This window comes from Salarias fasciatus, chromosome 22, assembly GCF_902148845.1.
Source record: "Salarias fasciatus chromosome 22, fSalaFa1.1, whole genome shotgun sequence".
NCBI classification, from domain to species: Eukaryota; Metazoa; Chordata; class Actinopteri; order Blenniiformes; family Blenniidae; genus Salarias; species Salarias fasciatus.
The window spans coordinates 10,418,505-10,442,318 of NC_043765.1; the positions used below are offsets into that span (position 1 = coordinate 10,418,505).

Below are 23,814 nucleotides of genomic sequence, written 5' to 3' on the forward strand. Positions count from 1 at the left end.
CTCTTCAACACCACATTACTTCCTTCATCAGACTTCACATGGCTCATAAATCCATAGTTGTAGTGAATTCCATTCCAACTGCAGGACATGAGAGAGAATCAGTGATGTTTTCCAGGTGAGACTCTAATAAAGTGTGAGGTGTCTTCCTGCTTGTTCTCCAGATCTTCCCTCAGTGTCTCTCCTCCAGAAGACTCCCTCCTCTCCGCTCACCTGCCACGCTACAGGTTTCTACCCCGACAGAGCCGACTTGTTCTGGAAGAAAGACGAGGAGGAGCTCCATGAGGACGTGGTCAAAGGAGAGATCCTCCCCAACCATGACGGGAGCTTCCAGATGAGCGTTGATCTGGATCTTTCAGGGCTCAAAGATGAAGACTGGGGGAGGTACAGCTGTGTGTTTCATCTGGATGGAGGACAGGAAGTCTCCAAGAGACTGGACAAACGGGACATCAGGACCAACTGGAGGGAGAAGAGGAGTGTTAAAGGTTGGAGACATTCATTTACATGACTCACACTTTTTCACTTTGGTGCTCATTTTAAATCTGATTCTCTCCATTTATCACACTGTGAGTCGTTACTGAAACTGTTTTCTATCTTTATTGTCTCTGTTTAAAGGAAAGTTTGTTAATAAAGAATAACGTCTTGTCACTATTTTCCTCCCTGATTGTCAGCTGTGTTTCACTGTGGTAATGCAACCTTGAGGACTCAGACTTTTTTCTCCGCAGTTTGTTTGCAAAACATATTTAACCCTCAAAATGTAAAGAACCACCTCTTAGAAACCTTTACTTACAGACAAAGCCTGCAGTTTGTGTTGCATTTATTAAACTGAAGCTATAATGAAGAACTGCTGACATTCTTAGTGTGTGCAGGAAAAGAAAACACAAACAACAGATCCTTTAGTGGTTCAGCAGTGACATAAATGTGGCTGTGAATGGAGACAAAATCATTTTACATTGTGTTCTTGTATTTGCAGGGTTTCCCGCTGCTGTTGTTGTTGTTGGAGCTGTTGCTGCTCTGCTCCTCCTGACAGGCTGCATCACTGGACTCCTCCTCCTCTGGAGCAGAAACAGTCACAGTAAAGAACTTCCCTTCCCTCATGAATAGATTATTTGACTTCTGGAGCCTCCAGTTGTCAAAGTGACTCATCAAGTTTAATTTTAATTCTCCAGACTGTTCAGGAGCCTTATTATACGTTTTAATGCTTGAGTTACAAATAAATACCTTGTATTGTTTCAGAGTATAAATTCTGAACAAAACTCTGTTTTTCAGAGTCCAGACCAGAGAACACGACAGTGAGTACTTTACTATTGAATTGAAGAAATCATTGATCGCAAGCTTTCAAGTCACCTATACTGCCATCTAACTCAGAATCTGACATCACATCATACGTCTGATGTTTCAGATGAAGACTTTTGACACGTTTTTCTCTGTTTGATCTGATGTGTTTACAAGAAAAATAACACAAATGTAGAGTTTGATTCAAAGATGAAAACTGGGTTGTAATCAAACTAACAGCTTTATTATTCATCTTTTTTTCCTTAACAGGAGACCAGTGAGGAGCAAAACAGATTTGGGGGGAGAATGGAGGATTCTGCTTCGGACGAACATTCAAAAGTTGAAAGAAAAAGTCTTAGTGGAAATCACATTATTCCAGACTGTTCTCCCCTAGAAAACGACCACTGTGGTCATTTTGTTTTTCAAGCGAGTTGCACTGAAAAGTTAGATTTGACCACAGTTTGATTTAAAAAACAGAACAAAACTATTTAAATAGTTTATGAAACCGATCAGAAGCCACAATATGAACCACAAAAACAAAGCAAACACAAAAATCTATGGAATGGAGAAAACTCTATGTTGTAATTTACACAATGCTTCTCTAGAAACAAATACACACTTTATCTTCATAGTTTACACTCAGTTTATGGACGTGATCTGGAGTTTTTTGTTCCTGTGTGCCTCCCGACGGATTTCTCTGCAAAGCTGTTGCTTCGCTTTAGAAACCGTGATGCTGGTTGCCGAGGACTCTGACCCCCGACCCAGAATGCAGTTGATGTGTGTGACAGACAGGATTTTTTTACTTGAAAACCTTTGACCTCTCTGTTAAAGGGATACTTCAACATTTTGGCAAATTGGCCCATTTAGCACAATTCCTTAGTCATTTCGAACAGCATACTTACTTTTTTTGTGAGGGTGAGCCATTGTTTATTCAGAGGTGAGTCGGGGAAGGTTTTCGGGACGGACACAATGGAAGTGAATGGTATTTTTGTTCCCTCTTGTCAAAGTCATCAAATACACAATCCAACAACCCAAAAACACTTTGGAGGGCAAATTATAATCCGCACATTCACTACGCTGTGGAACACCAACAAATAATATTGTAGCGTTACAACACTGAAGCAAATACTGGGAACTACTTTTTCTTTTGAAATCACTACGCCCAGACACCATGTTTAGTAAGTAGTTCCGTCTTAGCAATCTTCGCATGAACAACTCAATCTCGTAATTTTGCATTAATATTTCACAGCGTAGTGAATGTGCGGATTATAACGTGTCCACCAAAGCATTTTGGCGTTGTTGGATTTTGTATCTGATGAGTTTGACGAGGGGAACCAAAAATACCATCCACTTCCATTGTGTCTGAATAAACAAGAGCTTGCTCTCACAAAAAAGTAAGTATGCCGTTCGAAATGACTAAGGAATTGCGCTAAATGGGCCAATTTGCCAAAATGATGAAGTATCCCTTTAAGGAACCTGAAAAGACTAATGTATATGACTGCTTTGTGCTCTTTGTATGTTCTTTGGCGCCCCTTGCTGGCGGTGGGGCTGCTTCCTCCTCAACATTACATCACAACATTACGGCATCTGGAGCAGACGTGACAGTAACTGGGAGACAAGTGACAGTTGTGCTGTGGAGGAAACGTTTATTGTGTTTTTTCCATTCTCTGCCCACCTTCATAGTTTTATTATTAAGACACAACGTAACAAGGTTTATATTGATCCAGAAAATACATTATTTGTGAAGTATAGCTGTAAGTTGTGTAGTTGTTTAGTTGAAGTCAGGTGTTATGAAGACCTTCTGTGACTGTATTTTTATGCATATTCGTACCTCATACACTGTCATGATTCACTGTTAATTAAAAAAAAAGTTACTGTTTGTTGTATTTACAAAGTATACTCGCCTGATGTGTATGTGCCTAATATTTGTTACAGTTTCACACTAAGGTTCTGTAAACTACCAATACAAGGAATATAGAAAAAAAAAGATGTAATATGCACACCTGTTTGGAGTTCAGATGAAAAAGTTCTTCATGGATGTTCAATTTGGATGATATTTTTAAATTCTGTTGTATTTGTTGCACTGGAAATAGACATTCTAAACATTTGATACTATCAATATATTAAAGTGTTTGTGTTTATGTGTGTGTGTGTGGGGGGGGGGCGGTGTTGTTAAGTTAATTTTTCTCTTGTACATATTCTGAAGAAAATAAAGGACTTCTAAAAGTGTTTGCAGTCTATTTGTTGGTCATTTGAGGCCTCAGTGGATCTAGAACATAAAGGAATATTTCCTAAAGATAATTAATGACATTCAGTAAAGGTTTTCTCTCCCTGTGGTCCATCAGACAAGCAGCTCGGCAGCTTTAAAACTTGGCTGGAATGAAAAGTTTCAACGTGAACACTGAGAAGTTCTCCAGAGTGACCGTTAGAGGGCGACCTCTGGCAGCTGTGTGTCCCTGGTCGGCCTCTTGTGTTTGTTTCGGAAAATCACAAGTGACTGAGTTTGATCTCACTGAATCCACTTCTGTTTTATGTGCAGAATGATTCATTACATGGAAAATAACTTGTATATTTCATTTAAAATAAGTCATGGGCTGAGTTTTCAAGAGAAGCAACAAATCATCAGAAGAATTCTGAACAACGACATTAAAGAAAACAATGAAAAGTCAAAGTTCTTCTCATTGTGCCCCATCTGAGGAAATGATCTTTCTTTTACAAACCACACCACGTTAATGTACAAAATGCAGATGGCCTGTCTGACTAAATGTGGTGAATTAAATCATTTTATATGTTGCTGTTTGAACAGATCCTGTTGTGCACTTTATTCAATCGAGCAGAACTGAAGTTTTACTCTTGAGAATCTTTAAATATGACTTTTCATTAGAGGAACGTGGCAAAACAAGAAAGACGTGAAGCTGAAAGAGAAAACCACAGTGTCGTAACAGATCAGTTTGCCACAGAAAGCCCTGTTTGGTTTTTAACCCACCACTTTCTCTGTCAGATCAGAGTGCTAACATCGACATGAAAGTTTATTTCAAGCAACGACAATGACAACAGGAAATGAGAGTGCAGGCGCTTTGAAGGGTGTGGGGAGTGACTGTGTGTGACGGCGCATCGAGGCCAACACAGAATAGCAGTAGCTGTCTGTTTCTTTGATAAACACTTAAAAAAACAAGTGAAAATACTGCAGGCCAGTGGTTGGCAACTGGTCTGTATAACAATAATATCTGGCCCGTCAGATCATTTAGAAAATCTGAGGCGCCTGTTTCACGGAGGCAGTAACATCCTCCTGTCTGAAACCCTCGGCCTCAGTGAATGACCTGCTTTTAGAGACGCACTCCTCTGGAGAGAACACATCTGTTTGACATGACTTAATTTGGCCAACTCTCTTAAAATAATAATAAACATCCAGATAACAGGTTTCCAGATAACACTGTAACCATGGGTTGTATAAAGAGTGGACAGGAGGAGGGATGCAGGAAACTGATCCAGAACTTTGCCAGATGATCCAAAACACCTGCAGCTCAACCACAGCAAGACTGAAGAGATGGTGGTGGGCTTCAGGAGACCGAGGCTGCCTGTCGTCACTGAGGGGGAATGTGTTGACACTGCACAGACAGATGAGTACCTGAGAATACAGCTGAATGACAGGCTAAACTGGAATATCAGCATACAGCTCTCACATTTAACTGTCATCGGTTCAGACACACGCTCATCCCTCATTTTGCCCGATGTTTTCTACTTCTGTGGGACAGATGCAGAAACTGAGTTGAGCTGTGAACTCCTCCACATGAGAATAAAGACCGGACAGGTCACGATGCAGCTCTGCACGGCTCTCTTCCTGCTGGGAATCTCCGCCGTGGCTCCAGGTAGATCACACGTGTTTTGATGAATATTCAGAAGAAAATGTTTCTTTCCCCCTGAGTTTTCCTTTCTTTCCCTGAAAGTTTGCTCTCATGTCAAAGTTCACTTATATAAACTGCTGTAAATGAGCCACATCTTCCATGTTTAATGTCGTATCCTGATATGAGTTGATTATGGGATTTTTGCAGAACAGAATTTTCTGATGAGACGTCATCGAGCTAAATGAGGATTAGAATTTCTCCCAGCTTTTATAATGATATCTTTATTTGGTCTCATTGTTCAGTCTTTTCTCAACGTTTCTGATTCATATAAAGCTTCTGGTGAACTTTGTGTTACTCTCAGGGTTTCAAACATGTGGCTCGTGGGCCCCTCAGAGCTGTGAAAAGTGCTCATTGAATCAAAGCTCCATTGAAGCTGGGTTTTTTTACAGGCGCACAAGCTTAACTCCGAGTGAAACTGTCTGAGTTAAAAAAATAATAATAATAACTCAAATAAAGTGTTCTGGAACTGAAAACCTTGAACCTGTGTTGTGAGCTGGACCCCGGCGCCAGTCATGGCCTTCTAAAGTGGAAACAGAAAAACTGAGTCTTTGATTGATGAGGAACCTGTTCTCAGTGGTTCAGAATGAAACAAGAGTCTCTGACAGCAATAAAATGAAAGCAGGTCAATAACGACACTGTGAGTGCTGGAAGCCTTCCAGCTTGGAATGCAGTCTGTCAGGGAGCCGCCCTGTGAAGGTCAACCAGTGAAAACACTGCAGCAGACTGGATTCCTCATCCCTCCAAATCAATTCAAACGAAACAAGTCAAACGACACTTTGTCTCATTGAGATGTGACAAAATTCAAAACAGTAAAAGGAAACAGCAAATTCTCAAGATGTGATTAAGGTGAAAAACAGCATCTTGTTCAAATCAGAACAATATGGGCTTTCACCGTCTCATCAAGTATTTACAATCGAATTAACTGTAGAAAAGAGCAAATAGATGGGCTTTATATGACATGTGACAAGATTTTAGAGGAAATAAAATTTAAACTTTCCAATTCAAAACTTTCAATAATAAAAGGAAGCTGTCTCTGGATTTCATTTAAAGTTGAAATTAGAGACCTCGATTAAAGTGAAATAAACAAGAAGATAAAAAGAAGAAAAGTTTGGTTTTGTTTAACATTTTGAGAAAAAAATGTCTTTATTTAAATAATATTGAGTGATTTTAAATCTACGTTTGATTTTATTTTTTCCTCACAGTGAAGCACTCTCTGGAGTATTTCTACACTTTATCCTCTGAAGCACCAAACTTTCCAGAGTTTGTGGCTGTTATTTTGGTTGATGAAGTTCAGATCATTCACTATAACAGAAATATGAAGAGCGCAGAGCCCAAACAAGACTGGGTGAACAAAATCACAGAAGACATTCCAGCATACTGGGAGAAGAGAACCGAGAGGTTGAAGTTAAATCAGGAAATGTTCAAATCAATCATTGAGACTGCAAAGCCGTGCTTAAACTACACTGGAGGTATGTTTGAACTGTCTTCAGTGTGTTGACTGTTTTTCTGTTTGTAACCTGTAGTTTTGTGTGAACATGTTGAAGACTGTGAATGTTGGTTTCAGATGACAGATCCAGTAGTTCATCAGACTGATTTCTTCTGTTCTCCAGCTCACATCCATGATCTGGATGAACACACACAGTGGACTCACTCGTCCGTCATGATCAGTTTTTGACACAATCAAATGACTTGACTGAATTTCAAACACACACATTTAATAATTGCTGAAATGTTTTCAAGAGGTCAAACTTTGATCATTCCTTCTGTTAAAATAAACAACATTCAGACTCCTGGAACTTCTTTCTGATTTCTGAAAAAGAAGATAAGATAAGATAAGATAAGATAAGATAAGATAAGATAAGATAAGATAAGATAAGATAAGATAAGATAAGATAAGATAAACTTTATTGTCCCACGAGGGGAAATTTGTCTTGGGCCCACAGTGGCAGCTGCATGCAATCATACATAACAGTGTGCAGACAGACATAATAAATAACAATACACAATTAAAAACAGTAAAGCATTTAAAATGTCTTTAGAAGCTGTCTGGGTTGGTGAATGAGCTCCAGCTTATCCATTTATTCTCATGTAAGGTTTGGTCATATTTTAAGTCTCCCTTTCTGCTTTCCAGGTCTTTACATCGTCCAGGGGATTTTAAGCTGTGACTGGGATGACGAGTCTGATGAAGTGAACGTCTTCACTCAATTTGGTTATGATGGAGAAGATTTTCTGTCTTTAGACATGAAGACACAGACCTGGATCCCTCTACATCAACAGGCTGTTGTCGTTAAAGAATTGTTGGACAACAACAAACCACTTTTGACATATTTTAAACATTACTTTACCCAGGAGTGTCGTCATTGGCTGAAGAAGTTTCTGAATTATGGGAAAAGTTCCCTGATGAGAAAAGGTAAAAATCACATCTCCTGCTGCAGTTTTGGAAATCAAACTGTTTTTATTTGCCTCTTTAGCTTCTTTCTCTCCTGCTGACACAGTGATGTTTTCCAGGTGAGACTCTAATAAAGTGTGAGGTGTCTTCCTGCTTGTTCTCCAGATCTTCCCTCAGTGTCTCTCCTCCAGAAGACTCCCTCCTCTCCGCTCACCTGCCACGCTACAGGTTTCTACCCCGACAGAGCCGACTTGTTCTGGAAGAAAGACGAGGAGGAGCTCCATGAGGACGTGGTCAAAGGAGAGATCCTCCCCAACCATGACGGGAGCTTCCAGATGAGCGTTGATCTGGATCTTTCAGGGCTCAAAGATGAAGACTGGGGGAGGTACAGCTGTGTGTTTCATCTGGCTGTAGGACAGGAAGTCTCCAAGAGACTGGACAAACGGGACATCAGGACCAACTGGAGGGAGAAGAGGAGCAGGGATAAAGGTGAGAGGTCATTTGCATTACTCACTTTTTCACTTTGATGGTCGTTTTGATAGTGAATCTCTTCATTTATCACATTGTGAGCTGCTATTAAAACTGTTGTGTATCATCTGTGCAGGGGCAAGGCTGGGATATTTTCATGGAGTGCTCAAGCACCTCTAACAATATGCCAAGCACCCCTAAAATTAATGGCATTAAAGAAAAAAATGCATTTGAGTGTGTTCATTATTAGCATTACCTCAGAACTAATGTAAATATTACTGTTCCTCTGTAATCACCCCCCACTCGCTGGTGGTTTGATCCATTAAGAGTGCTTCAGAGAGGGGGAGCTGACAAGCTGACACTGTGTTGGTTCATCTGCAGGGTTTCCCTCTGCTGTTGTGGTTGGACTGCTCCTCCTGGCCATCATTGCACTTTTCCTCCTCTGGAGACGCAACATTCAAAGTAAAGAACAAACATTCATTTCCTCATTCAGAGGTTTTCTGAGTTCTGGAGCCTTCAGTTGTCAAAGTGACTCATCAAGTTTGGTTTTAGTCCTCCAGACTGTTCAGGAGCCTTATTATTACATTTAATGCTTAGGTTAAATATAAATATAAATATAATTTATTATATCTGAGTATAAGTTCTGAACAAAACTATTTCTGTTCCATTTCATCCCTCCTGACTGCCAGACAGCGGTGCTAATCGGACTGAATGTTCCCTTTGCGCATGCGCCGTTCAAATATGCACACCAACAATGCCACTTGTGGAGCGACAGTGGGTGCCACGCAAGACTACAGTTTGCCAGCCAGTATGCCTCTTCTGGCACCCGGATGTTAGGGATGCCACTCTAAGACTGAATGTTGTCCTTTCCCAAAGGTTCTGTCAGGTCTACAGTCTGTTCAGCCTTTGAGGAACAGGGCGGAACTCTCCTGCCCAGTCAGAGCCCCAGGATGCTATACTGATGCTACCATGGGCGTTCGTTCCCCCGAACAGCTCTGGGCTGTTATGGGGTCCTTGACGGTGGCTCTGCTCTCTTCAAGCAGCACTTCTCCCACCGGATCATGGGTACCATTCATCATTCTTAGCAGGTGGAGTGGTACCATCGGGTACCACTCCAGCAGAGCGGTGTCCACACCTTGGGTCGCCCTGAGGGGAGGACCCCAGGACGACACCGGCACCTTGTTTGTTGTACAGCATGAACGCCACCACTCCCTCTCCACTGGGCGTGGTCCTAGGCTCTGCAGAGGCTTCTCAGTGAGCCGGTCTCTGGGATTCCTCGTGAGTAATTTGGAATATGTCACTCAGCACCACCGTCTGTCAGTCAGGATGGACTAAACAGAATGACAGGAATGTAACTGCAGTTCTATGAATCCTGGATGAGCGTGAGAGCGTTCTGTCACTCAGAATCCCGGTGATCACGCGAGAAGATTCTGTAGGATCTGATCCTGTGGCTGACACCGGAACTTATTACCTTTCTAGGGTCACCCAGGGGCCACAAGAGACGGTGTTGGTCTACAGTACATACTCGAATTGCACATGCGTGAAGGGACCCTTCAGTGCTTTCAGCACCGCCGTGTGGCGGTCGTCCAGGATTCATGGAACTGTAGTTACATTCGTAAATTTTGTTTTTCAGGGTTCAGATGTGCTAAGAGTGAGCACTTTACTGTGGAATTTAAGATTTTACTTTCAACACAAACAGCTTGGCAGAAATAACTGATAACATGTTTTCTTCTTTTGCAAAATAAACTTTGTTTTCTAGCTTCTGAAAGTTCACCTTCATCAGGAGAAGATCCAGCTGTGAAGAAAGTGAGTCCATGAAGCGAACAGATCTCATAAATAAGCTTGTAGTCTCTAACACTGCAGTCTCAGTGATAATCTGATGAATGATTAACGTCTGATGTTTGATTTGAAGACTTCTGACACATTCCTCTCTGTTCAATCTGGTATATTTAGAGAAAAACAACTCATGCACAGTATGGATTCAAAGATGAAAACTGGATTGTAATCAAACTAACAGACTTATTATTTGTGTTTTTTTTTCTTGACAGGAGATCAGTGAAAAGCAAACCATGTTACAAACCACATAATCAACAGAAAGTGAAGAATCTCCCTCGAATGAAGATTTGAAGGTTGAAAGACAAAGTCTGAGTGGAAATCTGTTCTGATGTGATTTCTGCTTTTGTCCTTGAGCCTCATCAACTCTGCTCACCTGTATTCCTGTTCATTCATTCATGGATCTGCAGTGTGGCATTCTGGGACCATTTCATTCATGCTGATGCTGTTGTCCAGCTGTGTGAGCAGATGTTCCGGAGTGAGAAAGTCCTGCAGCGGCTTTTACATATCGAACATTTGAGAAGAGAACAAAACAAAAGACAGTTTTCCTTCATAGTGTTCAACTTTTGTGTCAATTATGATCATTGGGTGATCCATTAAACTGGAAGACATTTAATTTCTTTAATACAGTTAATGTAGGATTTCTTTAGTACATGCTTTTTAATCTTCTAGAGTTTCCGAATGAAAGTTTTTTTTTTCTGTCATTTTAGAAATAACTTCATTTCACCATTTAAATATCCTGAAATCTTGTGGAGACTTTACAACTCTTCAATCTCAAAGCTGATTGAAAGGCAATACCCTGAATGAACACGAGCTACTGGCAATAAAATGTGTGACAGTGATGCATCCAGATGAACAATAAATGATTTAGTATATCTTTTATCATTTTGTTGTACAGTCCATCATAGTTGGTCTGCTGATGTCAAACAGAAATGGAAAAAATCAGAAGTCCAGCAATGTCCACAAAATGCCATCCACCTTAATGCAAAACACTCATGAGCAAGAACATCAATAATAAATCCTGTGCAACGACTTGAACAACTTTCTAGAAACTATTTATCATGGATTTGTATTTCACAATTTCCACAGATTCAGAGAAAAACAGGACTAAATATCAGATCTGTATTTCTTCCTGTGACTTTATCCCCTTCAATAAATGTGACCAGAAACCCTCATTGAGCTTTACAACCTGCAGTAACATTTTTTTTCCATCTGTGGATCCTGAAAACGTTTGTGCGCCAAATAGCAGCCGACTTGCAATACCTGAGTTTGACCACCAGAGGGTCCTACAGTAAAGCTTCTATCGAACCTGTTTTCTTTTTATTATTGAAAAAAAAAGCATTAAAACAGATTTCATCAGCGCTGTTTAATTATACTGCGGCAGACACTCAAACAACCTGAACAGTTTTAAGTATTGCTTTCCCACCGTTTTTATTTCAGATTTTTTAAAACCTTTTTTTTTTTAGGAAAGAAGACACAACTGATAGAATAAAAGGGGTCAGGGGCGGACAAGGTACCTTTTGTTAGTTTGATTTCCTGTCAAATTGACATCATCAGATACCAATAAACGGGTCATTTTCTCGTTTTTTCGTTTTTGCCCAAAAAGGAAAAAACGACAATTCAACTCGTTTTCTCGTTTTTCCGTTCTGACTGACAAAACGAATTTTCCACCCATTATTCCCTTTTAGACAGGTGGGCGGGGCTTAGGCCGCTCTCGTCAAAGTAAAAGTCTTCTCAACACAGCGGTAAATGTCTGTCTGCTGGAGGAGGGTCCAGCCTCCTGTCAGGACTGTAAATATCTCATAGCAGTAATGCTACTACTACACACACATGATTACTCTGTGCTTCACTGCTCTTTGGTTGGGGTATTTTCACAGCTCCACTACTTCCTGAAATTAACTGTGCACATTCATTTCCTGTCTTGCATTATTGGCCAAAATGATTAATCCAGGTGTGTCTTGTTGCAGCAGTCTAAACCAGACACACCTGGATTAATCAGTTTGGCCAATAATGCAAGACAGGAAATGAATGTGCACAGTTATTTTCAGGAAGTAGTGAAGCTGTGAAAATACCCCATTGTCGGACAAAAAAAAACTGAATTTTTTTCGATTCACGACTTCATGAAAGTAGTTTAAAAAAATGACCAGCAGGGGTCGCCCTGTATTGATCGCCTCATCACACCGAATTTATAAACTTGATATCTTAATAATCAATAGACATGCTGATATGCTGAAAAATAAAAAGATCTCCTGTGGTTATTTCTAATTAATCCAGCCTCACTGGACTGTAGCCTTCATTTGTGATCAGTGGAGTAACACAGTTTATTGTCATATTTCATGTTTTTACCATGTAAATATCATAAAACCAGGACAACAGCTCGCTTCCATACATATTTCAAACAGTACTTCTGACAGAGAAGCATCATAATTCATTTCCACATATGACATGAACTCTGAAACTGGAGCCATTACAGTCAGAATGGTCTCTTTGTTGTCACAGTGTACAATGAGATTGGAGAATTTCTCCTTGCAGGCACAGCAAATATTACAAATGTAAAAAATCTACAACATAAATGTCACAAAGGATTAATATTCTTTTTTTAAATGTGAAAGAATTTTGAATAACAATGTAAAAAGGTGAATTGTACACTTTAGTGTTACTGTATTGCAGGAATTGAGTGGATATGACTTAGTGAACAGCAGCAGAGACACAGCTGCATTATATTGTTGAGCAGTTGTTTCATGGGAGAGGATGGCGGTGGCTCTTGGAAAGAGTCTTCACTTTAATGCATCTGTAAAGCCTCTCAAAGGGCAACAGGTCAACAAGCTGATAACTGGATGTAATCTGTCCTTGATGAGGTCCTGAGTTCTGCTGAGGCACCAGGTACAGTCGATATGAGGGAGGGGAGGGGACAGCCAGCAGGCCAGTTTTACTGATATATGCCATAGAGGTTTTAGAATATACAATCATGTTAACCCAGATTAACAGTATTTTTGCTTAGAAATTAATAAATCAGAGACCCCATGTGGCCAAAGACCAAAACCAACCATGAACCCAGCCTGGATGAGCAGCTCCTCAAATCCTCACCAGGTCAAATTGTCTCTTTTAACCAAGTCGAAATTAAGAAAAGGCCGGTTGTTTGCAGTGCTGTCAACAAAGCAAATGGTGCAAACTTTGAGAAAAGGAAAATATAAAACATGCTTTGTCTTATTTCACACTCCATGTGTATTCATTCAAAGCTTTGATACCTACACTGAACTCCTATCATGTAGACAGTCATGAAAATTAAGAAAAGAAAAAAAATTGGACGAGAAAGTGTGTCCAAACTTTAGACTGGTCGTGCTCCTCAATGTCAAACAACCACTGCAGCTTCCTGTCTTTGTTGTCACTACTGGAAATATCCTTATTAGTTATATATCAAAGTTTCAGACTTTGCACATGGCAATTTCTACATTTAGACAAACTCCATAACTCCTGTTAGAGCTTAAACTCTTTTTGCAGGCAACTGACACTCCAAAGGAGTGAGATAAAAGATAGAATTTATTAATTTATTGAATGTTCATGTGATTAGAAATATGCAAAAGATAAATAAACACATGCAAATTGGTAGGGGGAGAGTTTGTGATTGAGTCTTTCACTTTAGAAAGACTCCATCTACATAAATCCATACCACCACCCTACACACCACCAGTATGACAACAATCTGAGAGCATGGGTTCACACTGCTGACATGAGACGACCATCAGAATGGATTCTGACCATTCCCAAGCACATTAAGAGGATTAATACTGACTCATCCCAGATATTATTATTATAGTCCGGAACAAGGGAAATGTAGTTCTGTAATATTTGTTGTGCCTGCACTGGTAAGAAGAAATTCTCCAATCTCATTGTACACTGTACAACCACAAAAACGAATATTGTGATTCTGATGGCTCCAGTTTCATGTTCATATCTGTGGAAATGAAGTATTCTACTAGAAGTTCTGTTTGAAATATATATTGGAGACAGATTTTGTACTAGTTTAATGATATTTATGTGGTGAAACATGAAAATAAAAATATAACAATAATCTTTTTTTTATTTATTTATCGTGTATCTATCCACATTTCTATTGATTAAGATATTGATCACGGAACACGGAGTGATGAGGAGATCCACGCAGGGCGACTCCTGCTGGTCATTTTTTTTAAACAACTTTCCTGAAGTCGGGTGTAAAAAAAATGCAGTTTAGCGTCTAACAATCAGGACAAAAGAGCAGTACAGCACAGAGTGAGCTTGTGTGTTTAACACTAATGCAACGGCTATGATATTTGCAGTACTGACAGGAGGCTGGAGCGTCAGTCAGACAGTCATACATCGTTTTAAGACAGACCTTTACTCTGAAGAGCACGGTGCAAACATGAGCCAATCAGGAGCGAGAAGTGTTAAGCCCCGCCTATCTGTCAAAAATGAAAAAAAACAGTGGAAAATCCGTTTTGTCAGTCAGAACGGAAAAACGAGAAAACGAGTTGAAATCTCGTTTTTTCGTTTTTGCCCAAAAACGAAAAAACGAGAAAACGACCTGTTTATTGGAATCTGATGATGTCAATTTAACAGGAAATCAAACTAACAAAAGGTACCTTGTCCAGGGGCCAAAAGTATAATCTGTTTTTCTGACCAAACCAACAAACGAAAAAGGAAAAAATGGCTCAATTTTCCTTTTTTCGTTTTCAACCAAAAAACGAAAAAACGGTTTTTTCTTTCTCAATTCAAAACCAAAAACAAAACCAACACAAGCAAATTACGGCCGAATTTTGTTTTTTGGATTTCAATTTTTCGTTTTTTCGTTTCAGGTCTCAAAACGAAAAAACGGAAGCACGTGACCCCTGACGTCACGGGTCAAATGGACTCCCTACCAAAATAAAAGCCTTACTAATAAATGGGCAATTAAAGATAAATTGCGTTAAATAGCGTTTTCATTTTTGCACAGCATTTATTGCATACACTACTAGGCTTGTAATAATGTTGGAAAATAATAATAATAATTATTATTATTATTAACAACAATACCACTACTACTACTACTACTACTGCTACTATGAGAATAATTATAATAATAATAATGATTACAGGTCTGCTGCCTGGCCTGCATACATCTAATTCGCGGACGCCAGATCGTTAAGTGTTCACCTTTTCGATAAGTGTGACATGTCTGTTGATCATAAAATACGTGGGTCATTTTAACTTTGTGACATGTCAGCTGCATGGCGGTGCTGATGAGAAACGTTTCCCTTTTTCGCCCAGTAGATGGCAGTGTGAGCCAATTTAGAAGAAAAATCCAGTACTCAGTTGAGGGACTGACGGCCCGAACGCACTGGACGCGGTAGCACCGCGCACACGGTTGCGCCGCGCACGGCGCTTCTGATCGCCTCCCATGTTAACCTATCTGACTCCAGAGCACAGAACTGTACCAGACACTGCTCTGCCCAGGTTTGACACAAGCTTGAATAATTTTATCATCAGAGTCCATGAGTCGCTTAATAAACTTAAAAATAAAATTTCTAAAAACAGCATTCAGTGTTCTGACATTATTTTGCACAAACACCCGGCTTGCACTGGTCCACTGAGGGACCTTCATTAGAAGCCTAAAGGCATCATTGTATGCCACATGCAACTTTTTAAATTTGGCTTTTGTGTAGCTACACCACAAGCATTGTTGTTAATAATAATTATTGTTATTATTATTTTCCAACATTATCACAAGCCTAGTAGTGTATGCAATAAATGCTGTGCAAAAATAAAAACGCTATTTAACGTAATTTATCTTTTATTGCCCATTTATTAGTAAGGCTTTTATTTTGGTAGGGAGGCCATTTGACCCGTGACGTCAGGGGTCACGTGCTTCCGTTTTTTCGTTTTGAGACCTGAAACGAAAAAACTAAAAATTGAAATCCAAAAAACAAAATTCGGCCGTAATTTGCTTGTGTTGGTTTTGTTTTTGGTTTTGAATTGAGAAAGAAAAAACCGTTTTTTCGTTTTTTGGTTGAAAACGAAAAAAGGAAAATTGAGCCATTTTTTCCTTTTTCGTTTGTTGGTTTGGTCAGAAAAACAGATTATATTTTTGGCCCCTGACCAAAAGGTATAGCAGAGCCAGACAATCAAATGGATTGACAACACTTTGTACTTTTCAGACATGCCTGTGATTTTGATCTTGTATTTGAGCGATGTAACATCACAACAGAACAGAACTGAACAGTCATAGAAGCAGCAGGGATTAGAACAAATCCAAGCAGGAGTTGTGAAGTTCATAAGAATTGTTTCAAATTGCTGATTTAAATGTTTTCTGATATATATGCAGATATTTTTGAGAGGTCTTTGCATTTTCTTATCAATACTGGTACGTGGAAAATTCCTGATAGTTTTGGTTCAGTTCTCTGCTTCATGTTTCCTTTGGAGGGTTGGCTGCAGTTCCAGGGTTTGACCAACAGAGGTCAGCAGCGTGTTGCAGATCATTTTGGTCTGAGCGTGCAGACAAATAAACTCTTCTTTTGTTGCCAAATGAAATTAAAACCAAAAAGAATTCGACATTGACATTTTTTTTTTATTTAAGATAAACCAAAAAAAAAAAAATGTTTTTTTTGATATTCCAAAGACAGAATTTTTTTGTCCCAACACAATTGCATGATAACTTATTAAAGCCGTGCTCCAGTGAGAAGCTCCTTTACCTCCCAGAGGAGGAGGTTTCGCTCGCTCCTGTGTGAATAAGTGATCCTCTGGTCTCCAGCAGCACCAGCCGTGTCCTTCCTGCCTCTGCCGTTCACCCAGAGAACCCCAGCATTCCTGGTGCATCCGTCCACCGTCTGAGCCGTGAAGCCTCGCTCTGCCAAGCCTGGAAGATACCAGGAGGGAGCCGGCCTGATAAGACACAGCCGCGCGGAACAATACATGTTTGAAGAAGATCATATATATATTTCATCAGCCTTATTCTCCACAGACCTCTGCATGCCAAATTGGCCCACGCCTGGCTCGGGCTCCAGACAGCAGCGGCCTGTTCTGTCCCCAGTGATGCAGCCAGTGGAACTGCATTTTCCACACCGCGGAGCTCAGGTTGGGAAGAGTTGTCAGGCTGATATAATTGGCCCCGGTGACTCCTGGAAGTGAGGCTTATGCTGTAGTTAACCTCATCTACAGTCAGACCGGGCCGGATGATTGAAGGGGGGAGAGAGGTGCATTGTTAAAGCGGGGCCGGCGAGCCGGGGTCAGTGTCAGGGAGGCAGACCGGCGGGCCTCGCGGTTTGGCGAGCGTGAGCGGTTCAGAGGTGCTGCCTGGCTGAGTTGGAGGCACTGCCTTGGGCGAAATCTTCAGATGAAACTGAGCATATGAATTGCGCTGAATTAAACAGCACAGTGTGTTTGCGCCTGCTTCAACTGCACCCTTTAATTATTTACCGGCCTTAAATGCATCAGCCTGCCGTGATATAATATTCCTCTACATCAGTATATGTCAAGTAAATCCACATTATGAAGGTGGATTCCAGCGATTTCGTAGACAGGATCATTCACGGGTTCAGTTTTGAACTGTCAAATCAGCACAGGGCCCAACAGCGAGCGTCCAGCTATCCTTCTCCTCCCTGCATAACATTAGATAGTAATTGCAAATACAGCCCTTAAGCATAATGTGACCCGCACTGCTGCTGGGTCAGACCATCCAGACAAAGATAAGCTCAAATGAGACCGTAATCGTATTGAAAATGTCCTCACAATAGATAATGGAGTTAAATGCCATTGGATTCCTGAACACAGCGTCCCTCCACAACAATCACTCACTCTACACAAAACATCCTCCTCGTCGCTGTAATTGCCCTATTAGAATATTTCCCCTTGAAGATGTGTCACATTACAGACCCCGAGGCTCATTATGGAGCTCCCTGCAGCCAATTATCTGAGGCTCCACGTCTGCGAGCCTCCGCGACCAAAAAGGGGCTCGGAGGCAGATCTGCGAGCAGCCCGTCCTCCTCAAATCTCCCCTTACTGTACGGGGGCCACAACAGAAAACTGACCTTTGGTCACTGACTCCGCTCAGCTCCACTCCAGAGTCAGGTGACAGAGCTTCTGACCTTTACCATGGAAATAATGACTTGTTCTTGTGCCAGGAGCTCAGAGGGGTTACCGCAGGGAGCGAGACACCTCCGCTGACATGTGACAGTTTTTAGGAGGAGAGAGTTTGCACTCAGCACTTTGATAGCCGCGGAAAAAAAACCAAAGTGTGTGTGACAAGACACAAGAGACTTAGAACTGTGTGTATACGTACGCAGCGTGAGCGTGTGTGTGTGTGTGTGTGCGTGCGTGCGCGTATGAGTATGCAACAAAGACACAGACGGTGTTGAAAGGGAATAGGTGTCAGACGTAGGGAGCAGAGAGGACTGATTCAAAGAAGTCAATCCTTCCCCTGCTGACATTTCAAAAAGGAATTAGTTAAAGACGTAAATGAATTTAATTGGAAAAAAAAAATAATTATTTTTTAAAAAGGAATTGAAACAGGATGTCCAACTTGACTCATCATGTCCTGGATTTTAATTGGAGTATATTTCTGTTTCTAAAGGTTATAAAAAGTCGTATTGATGTGACACTTTAAAATACTGAAACGGCTGATTACTGTTTAACAGCTGAAAATAGTTCTGAAAGAGGAATGTTTTCAAAAGAATAATGCACAGGATTCATTTTACAGGCATTTTATACATTTATACATTATTTCTTATACATTGGTGAATATTTTTGGGGCCTTTTTTTTTTAGATCTTACTGTTTAAATTGGACAGAAAACATTTCAAGTGTCGTATTTATGCTCCCTCTGTACATTTTTGCTCTTTTTAAAGCAAAAATCACTTTTCAGTTGTACAGCTGCTGCTCAAGAGTTACCCACAAATTATCCAATGTAGCCAGCAATAAATGTGTAATTTAATGTCATGTAGCTAATCTAAACTAAGCCAGCATAACAAAGTCTCATGTAAGCTGCTCAACTCATCCAATAAAAGTTATAGATTAAATAAAGTCAGTATAAGCTACATCCTCACTCTGTGGTGTCAGTATCAAAGCAAAGTTATGTATTTTTATAGATGCAAATGTACCTTATCATCACAGATACTCTGTTCCTGAAGTGAATGAGTGAATGAGTGAATGAATGAATGGTGGTTCTGTGTGCAGCTCCACTCTGAGCCTTAATCACATTTCCTGGCCCGGGGAGCAGGCCTGCGTGTCAGACTGGATGTTGAGTGGCTCTCCTGTGTGTCGACAGCAGACAGAGGTGAGTTGAGACGAGCGTGTGTGTGTGTGTGTGTGTGTGTGTGTGTGTGTGTGTGTGTGTGTGTGTGTGTGTGTGTGTGTGTGTGTGTGTGTGTGTGTCTGAGTCTGCGTGGGGTTTTACCAACGAGTGTGGATACGGGAAAGGAGGAGGGTGAAGGAAAAAAGGTTGGATGAAGTGGAGCAGACATATGAGAGATCGGAGAGTTATGAAATAGGACTTTAAGAGAAACTACAGCAAATTAGTCACAGTTGTATTTTTGAACATGATTTCATGAAATTTGTACCACAGATTAACGCGAGCCGACTCACTGAAGCTTATTTGAGCTCACTATTGAAAACAACTTTTAACTGTCGGTGTTTAATCTGTTGATAACAAATAGAGAAAAAAATCTGTTAATGTGAGATCACACTGAAAATAATGAGCTTTTTCTCTCACTTAAGAACGAATCAAACAGCAGTATGTTGGTAACATGTTGTCATCACAGCGATAAAACTACGTAACCTGCTCGTCTGTGTCGTGTAAAGCAAACATCATTCATCCATACATCTTTTCTACCCACTTTCACCACCGTCATCTTTGCTGGAGGTCCCTGTTACGCAGCGACAAACTCATTTGCTCCGTATATTCAGACATGTTTCTTCTGCATCTGTTGGATTCGATCAGATGATCCACTGGAGGACACCGACCACTGCAGACCAGGAACACTCCACATTACCTGCAGTGTCGGAGACGCTCTGACAAAGTTGTCTTCTCATATTCGTGTTGGAATATTTGAAAACTTGCCCATTTCCCTTCCTGCAACACATCAGCTCTGTGGACAACATGTTTATTTGCTGACTAATGTAACCCACCCACTAACAGCTGCCCTCATTAAGACACAATTGGTTGTTTTAATTAAGATTACTCTAAAAAAAAATCAGTCAGAAGACAGAATTTGGCACAGTGTATTCAAGGCTCAATATATTCCATCAACTTCCTGAAGTTTTTACCTTAAACCAAGCTAAGACGGACGTTTAATCACGTATATCCCTGATTAACTCGGCCCATCGTTGTGTCTGAAATTGGGTGAAGACACATGGAGAAACACACAAAGCACACAAACTCCACACAGAGAAGCACCAGCCTGGTCCGTCCTGCTGTGAGGTGACTGTGCACACCATGAATTCATTAAAACTGAAATGTGAATCGTTCAAACTGATTTGAGATCAGTTCACTTCACTTCACTTTACTAATTTGTCCCTTGAAAGGGCAATTTGGATTGCAGCAGACAACAAATGGTCACATTCAAAAGGACAAATCTGCTGCCGGTCGCAGCTTGAGCATGCCTCCCATTTTTGTGCACCCCAGTTTGGAGCAGGCGTGTGCGCCTCTGGTCCTGGAGGGCCGCCTTCCTGCATGTTCTGGAGTTCTCCGTGCTGCAGCACACCTCAATCTAATGTTGACGTCGTCCTCAAGCTTGTAGAAAAGCCATTAATGAAGTCGGTCATTGTAATCAGGTGTGCTGCGGCTGGGAGAAAGCTAAAGCCTGCAGGACATCGGCCCTTCAGGACCAAATCTGAACACCACAGAGCCAGCTCATCGTACAGGTATATGAAACAGGTGAGTAAACTGTCACTGACCACCAGAGGGCCCACATGTCAGTTTTAGGTTGTTGTTTTGTTATTAAAGAAAGTCAATGTAAAGGTGTTCCGAGGAAAAGGTTGCATAACTCTCAAAAACAATACCATATTTTATACAAATGTGTTTATCCGTAGTCACCTTGCTGAATGAACCCTGGAGAGGGGATTTAAGGCTCTTTGAAGGGAGCCGACTCTTGAGGAGTCGTTTCTTTCTAAGAGCCAAAAGACTGGCTGATGGTGATCTCTGGAGAGGGACTGACGGAGACGAAGCCATCATTAGTTTCAGAATCAGTCCATTACTTTCTGATATCTGACACGTCACTGTCCAGTGCTGAGTGTTCACATGGTGGTGTAAGGTGTTTGTGGACCCGGATCTGAAAGAGCTGTTTTTCTGACACATATTGCATTGAGCTCCACCTTGCATGTTGTCCCCCAAATACTGCTACGTGTCCTTTGACTAAGCACTTTGTGTGTGTGTGTGTGTGTGTGTGCGCCCGCGCATTAAATGTGGTGTTTCGAATTAACTGGTTTCCTTGTTAACTGGTGACTGACCTCCTTTAGCATTAGCTGCTGCTATTGCTAATCTAATAACAGCAGGTGTTGAAAAGAGACTCATAAAAGGTCCGACGCAGCTTCCTCTCAGGTTTTTAACATCTAGCAGCAACAAAGAACGAGAAAGAAAGTCAGTCAACAGTTAACAGGGAAACCAGTTCGTCCAAAACTGTTCCAGTCTCCAGTCTCCCCCTCCTCTGAGCTGCTGTGTTCATGTGAATGGATGTGTGGACAACCCAAACCTGGACAAATCTTCATGGCCATGTGGACATCTGGGACTCAGCAGGCACACAGGTGACACGAGAAGAAATTGTTGGATGTATTACAAACGTTTTCAAAAAGATAAAAACTAAATTAATGAAGTTAATTTTTGTATAATAACGCTGCCTCATCGGACAGAGTCTGTCATTCAGTAACAATGAATTCCTTTCTGCTGAGAATTAACTCTTTAGGTTTACTCGCCTTCTTGAGGTGTTTGGTGAACTGGTGCAGCTTCAGCTTAAAGTCTGAAACTTTCATTTCAGAGGTTTTTCACCACAAAAGATTATTTCAGTTCTAAATTTGATCATTGCTTCTCTGAAACCTATCTTAACTCCCTTGGTGCATCTTTTCTCCTGCACATATCCTACCAATGCTTTAAAACTTTTAAATAGTAATTCCCTTTTTTTTTTTTTTTTTTAATCAGTTAAACCCTTGGACGGAATAGTTTTGTAACTATACAAACTCTACATTAATTTAATGTAGATTTAACTATTTTTACTCAACCCCTGGTTGGATCACTTGAATCACTGCAACAGACAATTCAGATTCATCAACTTCATTTTTTGATTCATCAACGTCTCTATTCTCTTTTCATCATTTATCAACCATGGCTAAGGAAATGTTAAACTAGGTTTCAATGATCAACAGACAGGCAAGTCTGACCCCTCCGCTGAGGGCTGGTCCCTTTCAGTCAAACAGATCAATCAGTAGATCACTGTTGTGGACGTCTGTGTGGCGGCTGAAGACTGCTACAGTATTAAACTTCAGTGTCACGGCTGTCGTTGCTCTTCTGTTTCTTGTTTTAATCAGGCTGTTGCTTCAACAAGAAAAGAGCAAAAAAAAAAAAAAAAAATCCTACAAACAAGGATAATGTCAGGAAGCAGCAGGTGAGCAGAGATGGAAAACAGTGAGCAGAGAGTCAAATATAGTTTAAAGGGCTTGAGGGAACTCTTTAGGGTTTTCATTGACATATTTGGGAAAAATTCACTAAGGATTTCTTATTCATTTCATCCTAATCATCAAATTGTAAGGGAGTCCTGCCAAACATTTTGTTTTAATCTTCAAAGTAATGTTTTTTTTGCTTCTAATAGAATTGCAGTGGTTGGAAATGACCATAAAGGGTTGAACGGACCACTCTGAACTGGACTTCACTGCTTTAGCAATCTGTACGCACTTTACACAGTATGCCACATTCACCCATTGACACACACTGATGCATTCACACACTCCATCTCCTTCAGCGTAAACATCATCGAACTGAATGAAGAATTTGAGGTTTGCTGTTCGAACTTGTTTCTGCAGATTCATACAATAATAACAGAGTAGATTAAATGAAAGGCATCTTTAACAGAAACAATCCCGTCTAATGGACTAAATCTTCTAAAACATGCAAACAAAAAGCGATATTTCCCTACCAACAATTGTTTTTATTATCTTTTGTTACTTAAATGCACTAAACTAAGTATACACTGGCAGCTCTGCACCCCAGAAAGAGGTCAGCCCTCAGACAGCTCAGGGCGAGAACAAGCACAATCTTCTGTCTCCTAAACTCACTCAGCACCGAGCCGATCTCTTATCAGACTGTCATTCCTCATCCTTCACAGCTCCAACACCTCTTCCTCCGAAGCCCGAGCCTCCTCAAGATGTTTCAGACAGGAGCAACATTGCATCTGTTCTCAATCATTAGATTTAGTTGGATAAAATAAGAAAAGAAAAGATTTGAGCATGTTTGCAGGCTACAAGAAAAATAAGCTCCGGTCCACCGGCAAGTGGAAGAAAGAAAACTTTACAGAAATAAGAAGTCAGATGTCATTATTTATCATCTTAAATCTTACTTATTTATGAGGCAGAAACAGAATGAAATTCTCGGTTGAATTCATCCTGAATTATTTAATCTGAAATGGTTAATTCCATACAAAGCCCAGGCAGATCCTCCTCTGTTCTGATAAATACTTTATCACTGTTCCTAAATCGAAAAACAGGAGGAGAAGAAAGACGGAGGAGGGCGGAGGGAGGGGGGTGAAGGAAGGGAAGAAAAAAACAACTTCTTGCTGTTTCTTGTTTTGCTTTGTTTTTTGAAAGTGTTGGTTTTAATGTTAAATGGGCTAAATTTGTGAAGTTTTCTTCAATAATTAAAGGTGACGGGGATGTATTTCCCTAAATAAAACATCCAGGCCTAATGACGGCGGCCTTATTTCTCTGTTTACTTCAGTTTCTTATTGTTGCCTGT

At 40.6% G+C, this 23,814-nt stretch overlaps 2 protein-coding genes and 1 long non-coding RNA gene across 3 annotated transcripts in view; 2 read left to right on the forward strand and 1 right to left on the reverse strand.

Moving 5' to 3' along the window:
* LOC115409076 (major histocompatibility complex class I-related gene protein-like) overlaps positions 1–14,254 on the reverse strand; it is a 37,823-nt gene extending 23,569 nt beyond the window's left edge. Inside the window, exon 1 of the mRNA XM_030120069.1 lies at positions 14,249–14,254. The gene's annotated coding sequence lies outside the window, so the exon portion shown is untranslated. The remainder of the gene's footprint in view (positions 1–14,248) is intronic.
* LOC115409092 (uncharacterized) lies at positions 1,037–2,182 on the forward strand. Its single transcript, XR_003933895.1, has 3 exons — positions 1,037–1,072; positions 1,267–1,289; positions 1,543–2,182. It is a non-coding gene; the product is annotated as an uncharacterized LOC115409092 (long non-coding RNA).
* LOC115409070 (major histocompatibility complex class I-related gene protein-like) lies at positions 4,998–10,911 on the forward strand. Its single transcript, XM_030120060.1, has 7 exons — positions 4,998–5,141; positions 6,380–6,646; positions 7,309–7,587; positions 7,732–8,055; positions 8,416–8,496; positions 9,794–9,840; positions 10,083–10,911. The coding sequence occupies exons 1-7, from the start codon at positions 5,063–5,065 to the stop codon at positions 10,119–10,121; spliced, it is 1,116 nt and encodes a 371-aa protein (XP_029975920.1). The 5' UTR covers positions 4,998–5,062; the 3' UTR covers positions 10,122–10,911.
* Positions 14,255–23,814: the final 9,560 nt, after the last annotated feature.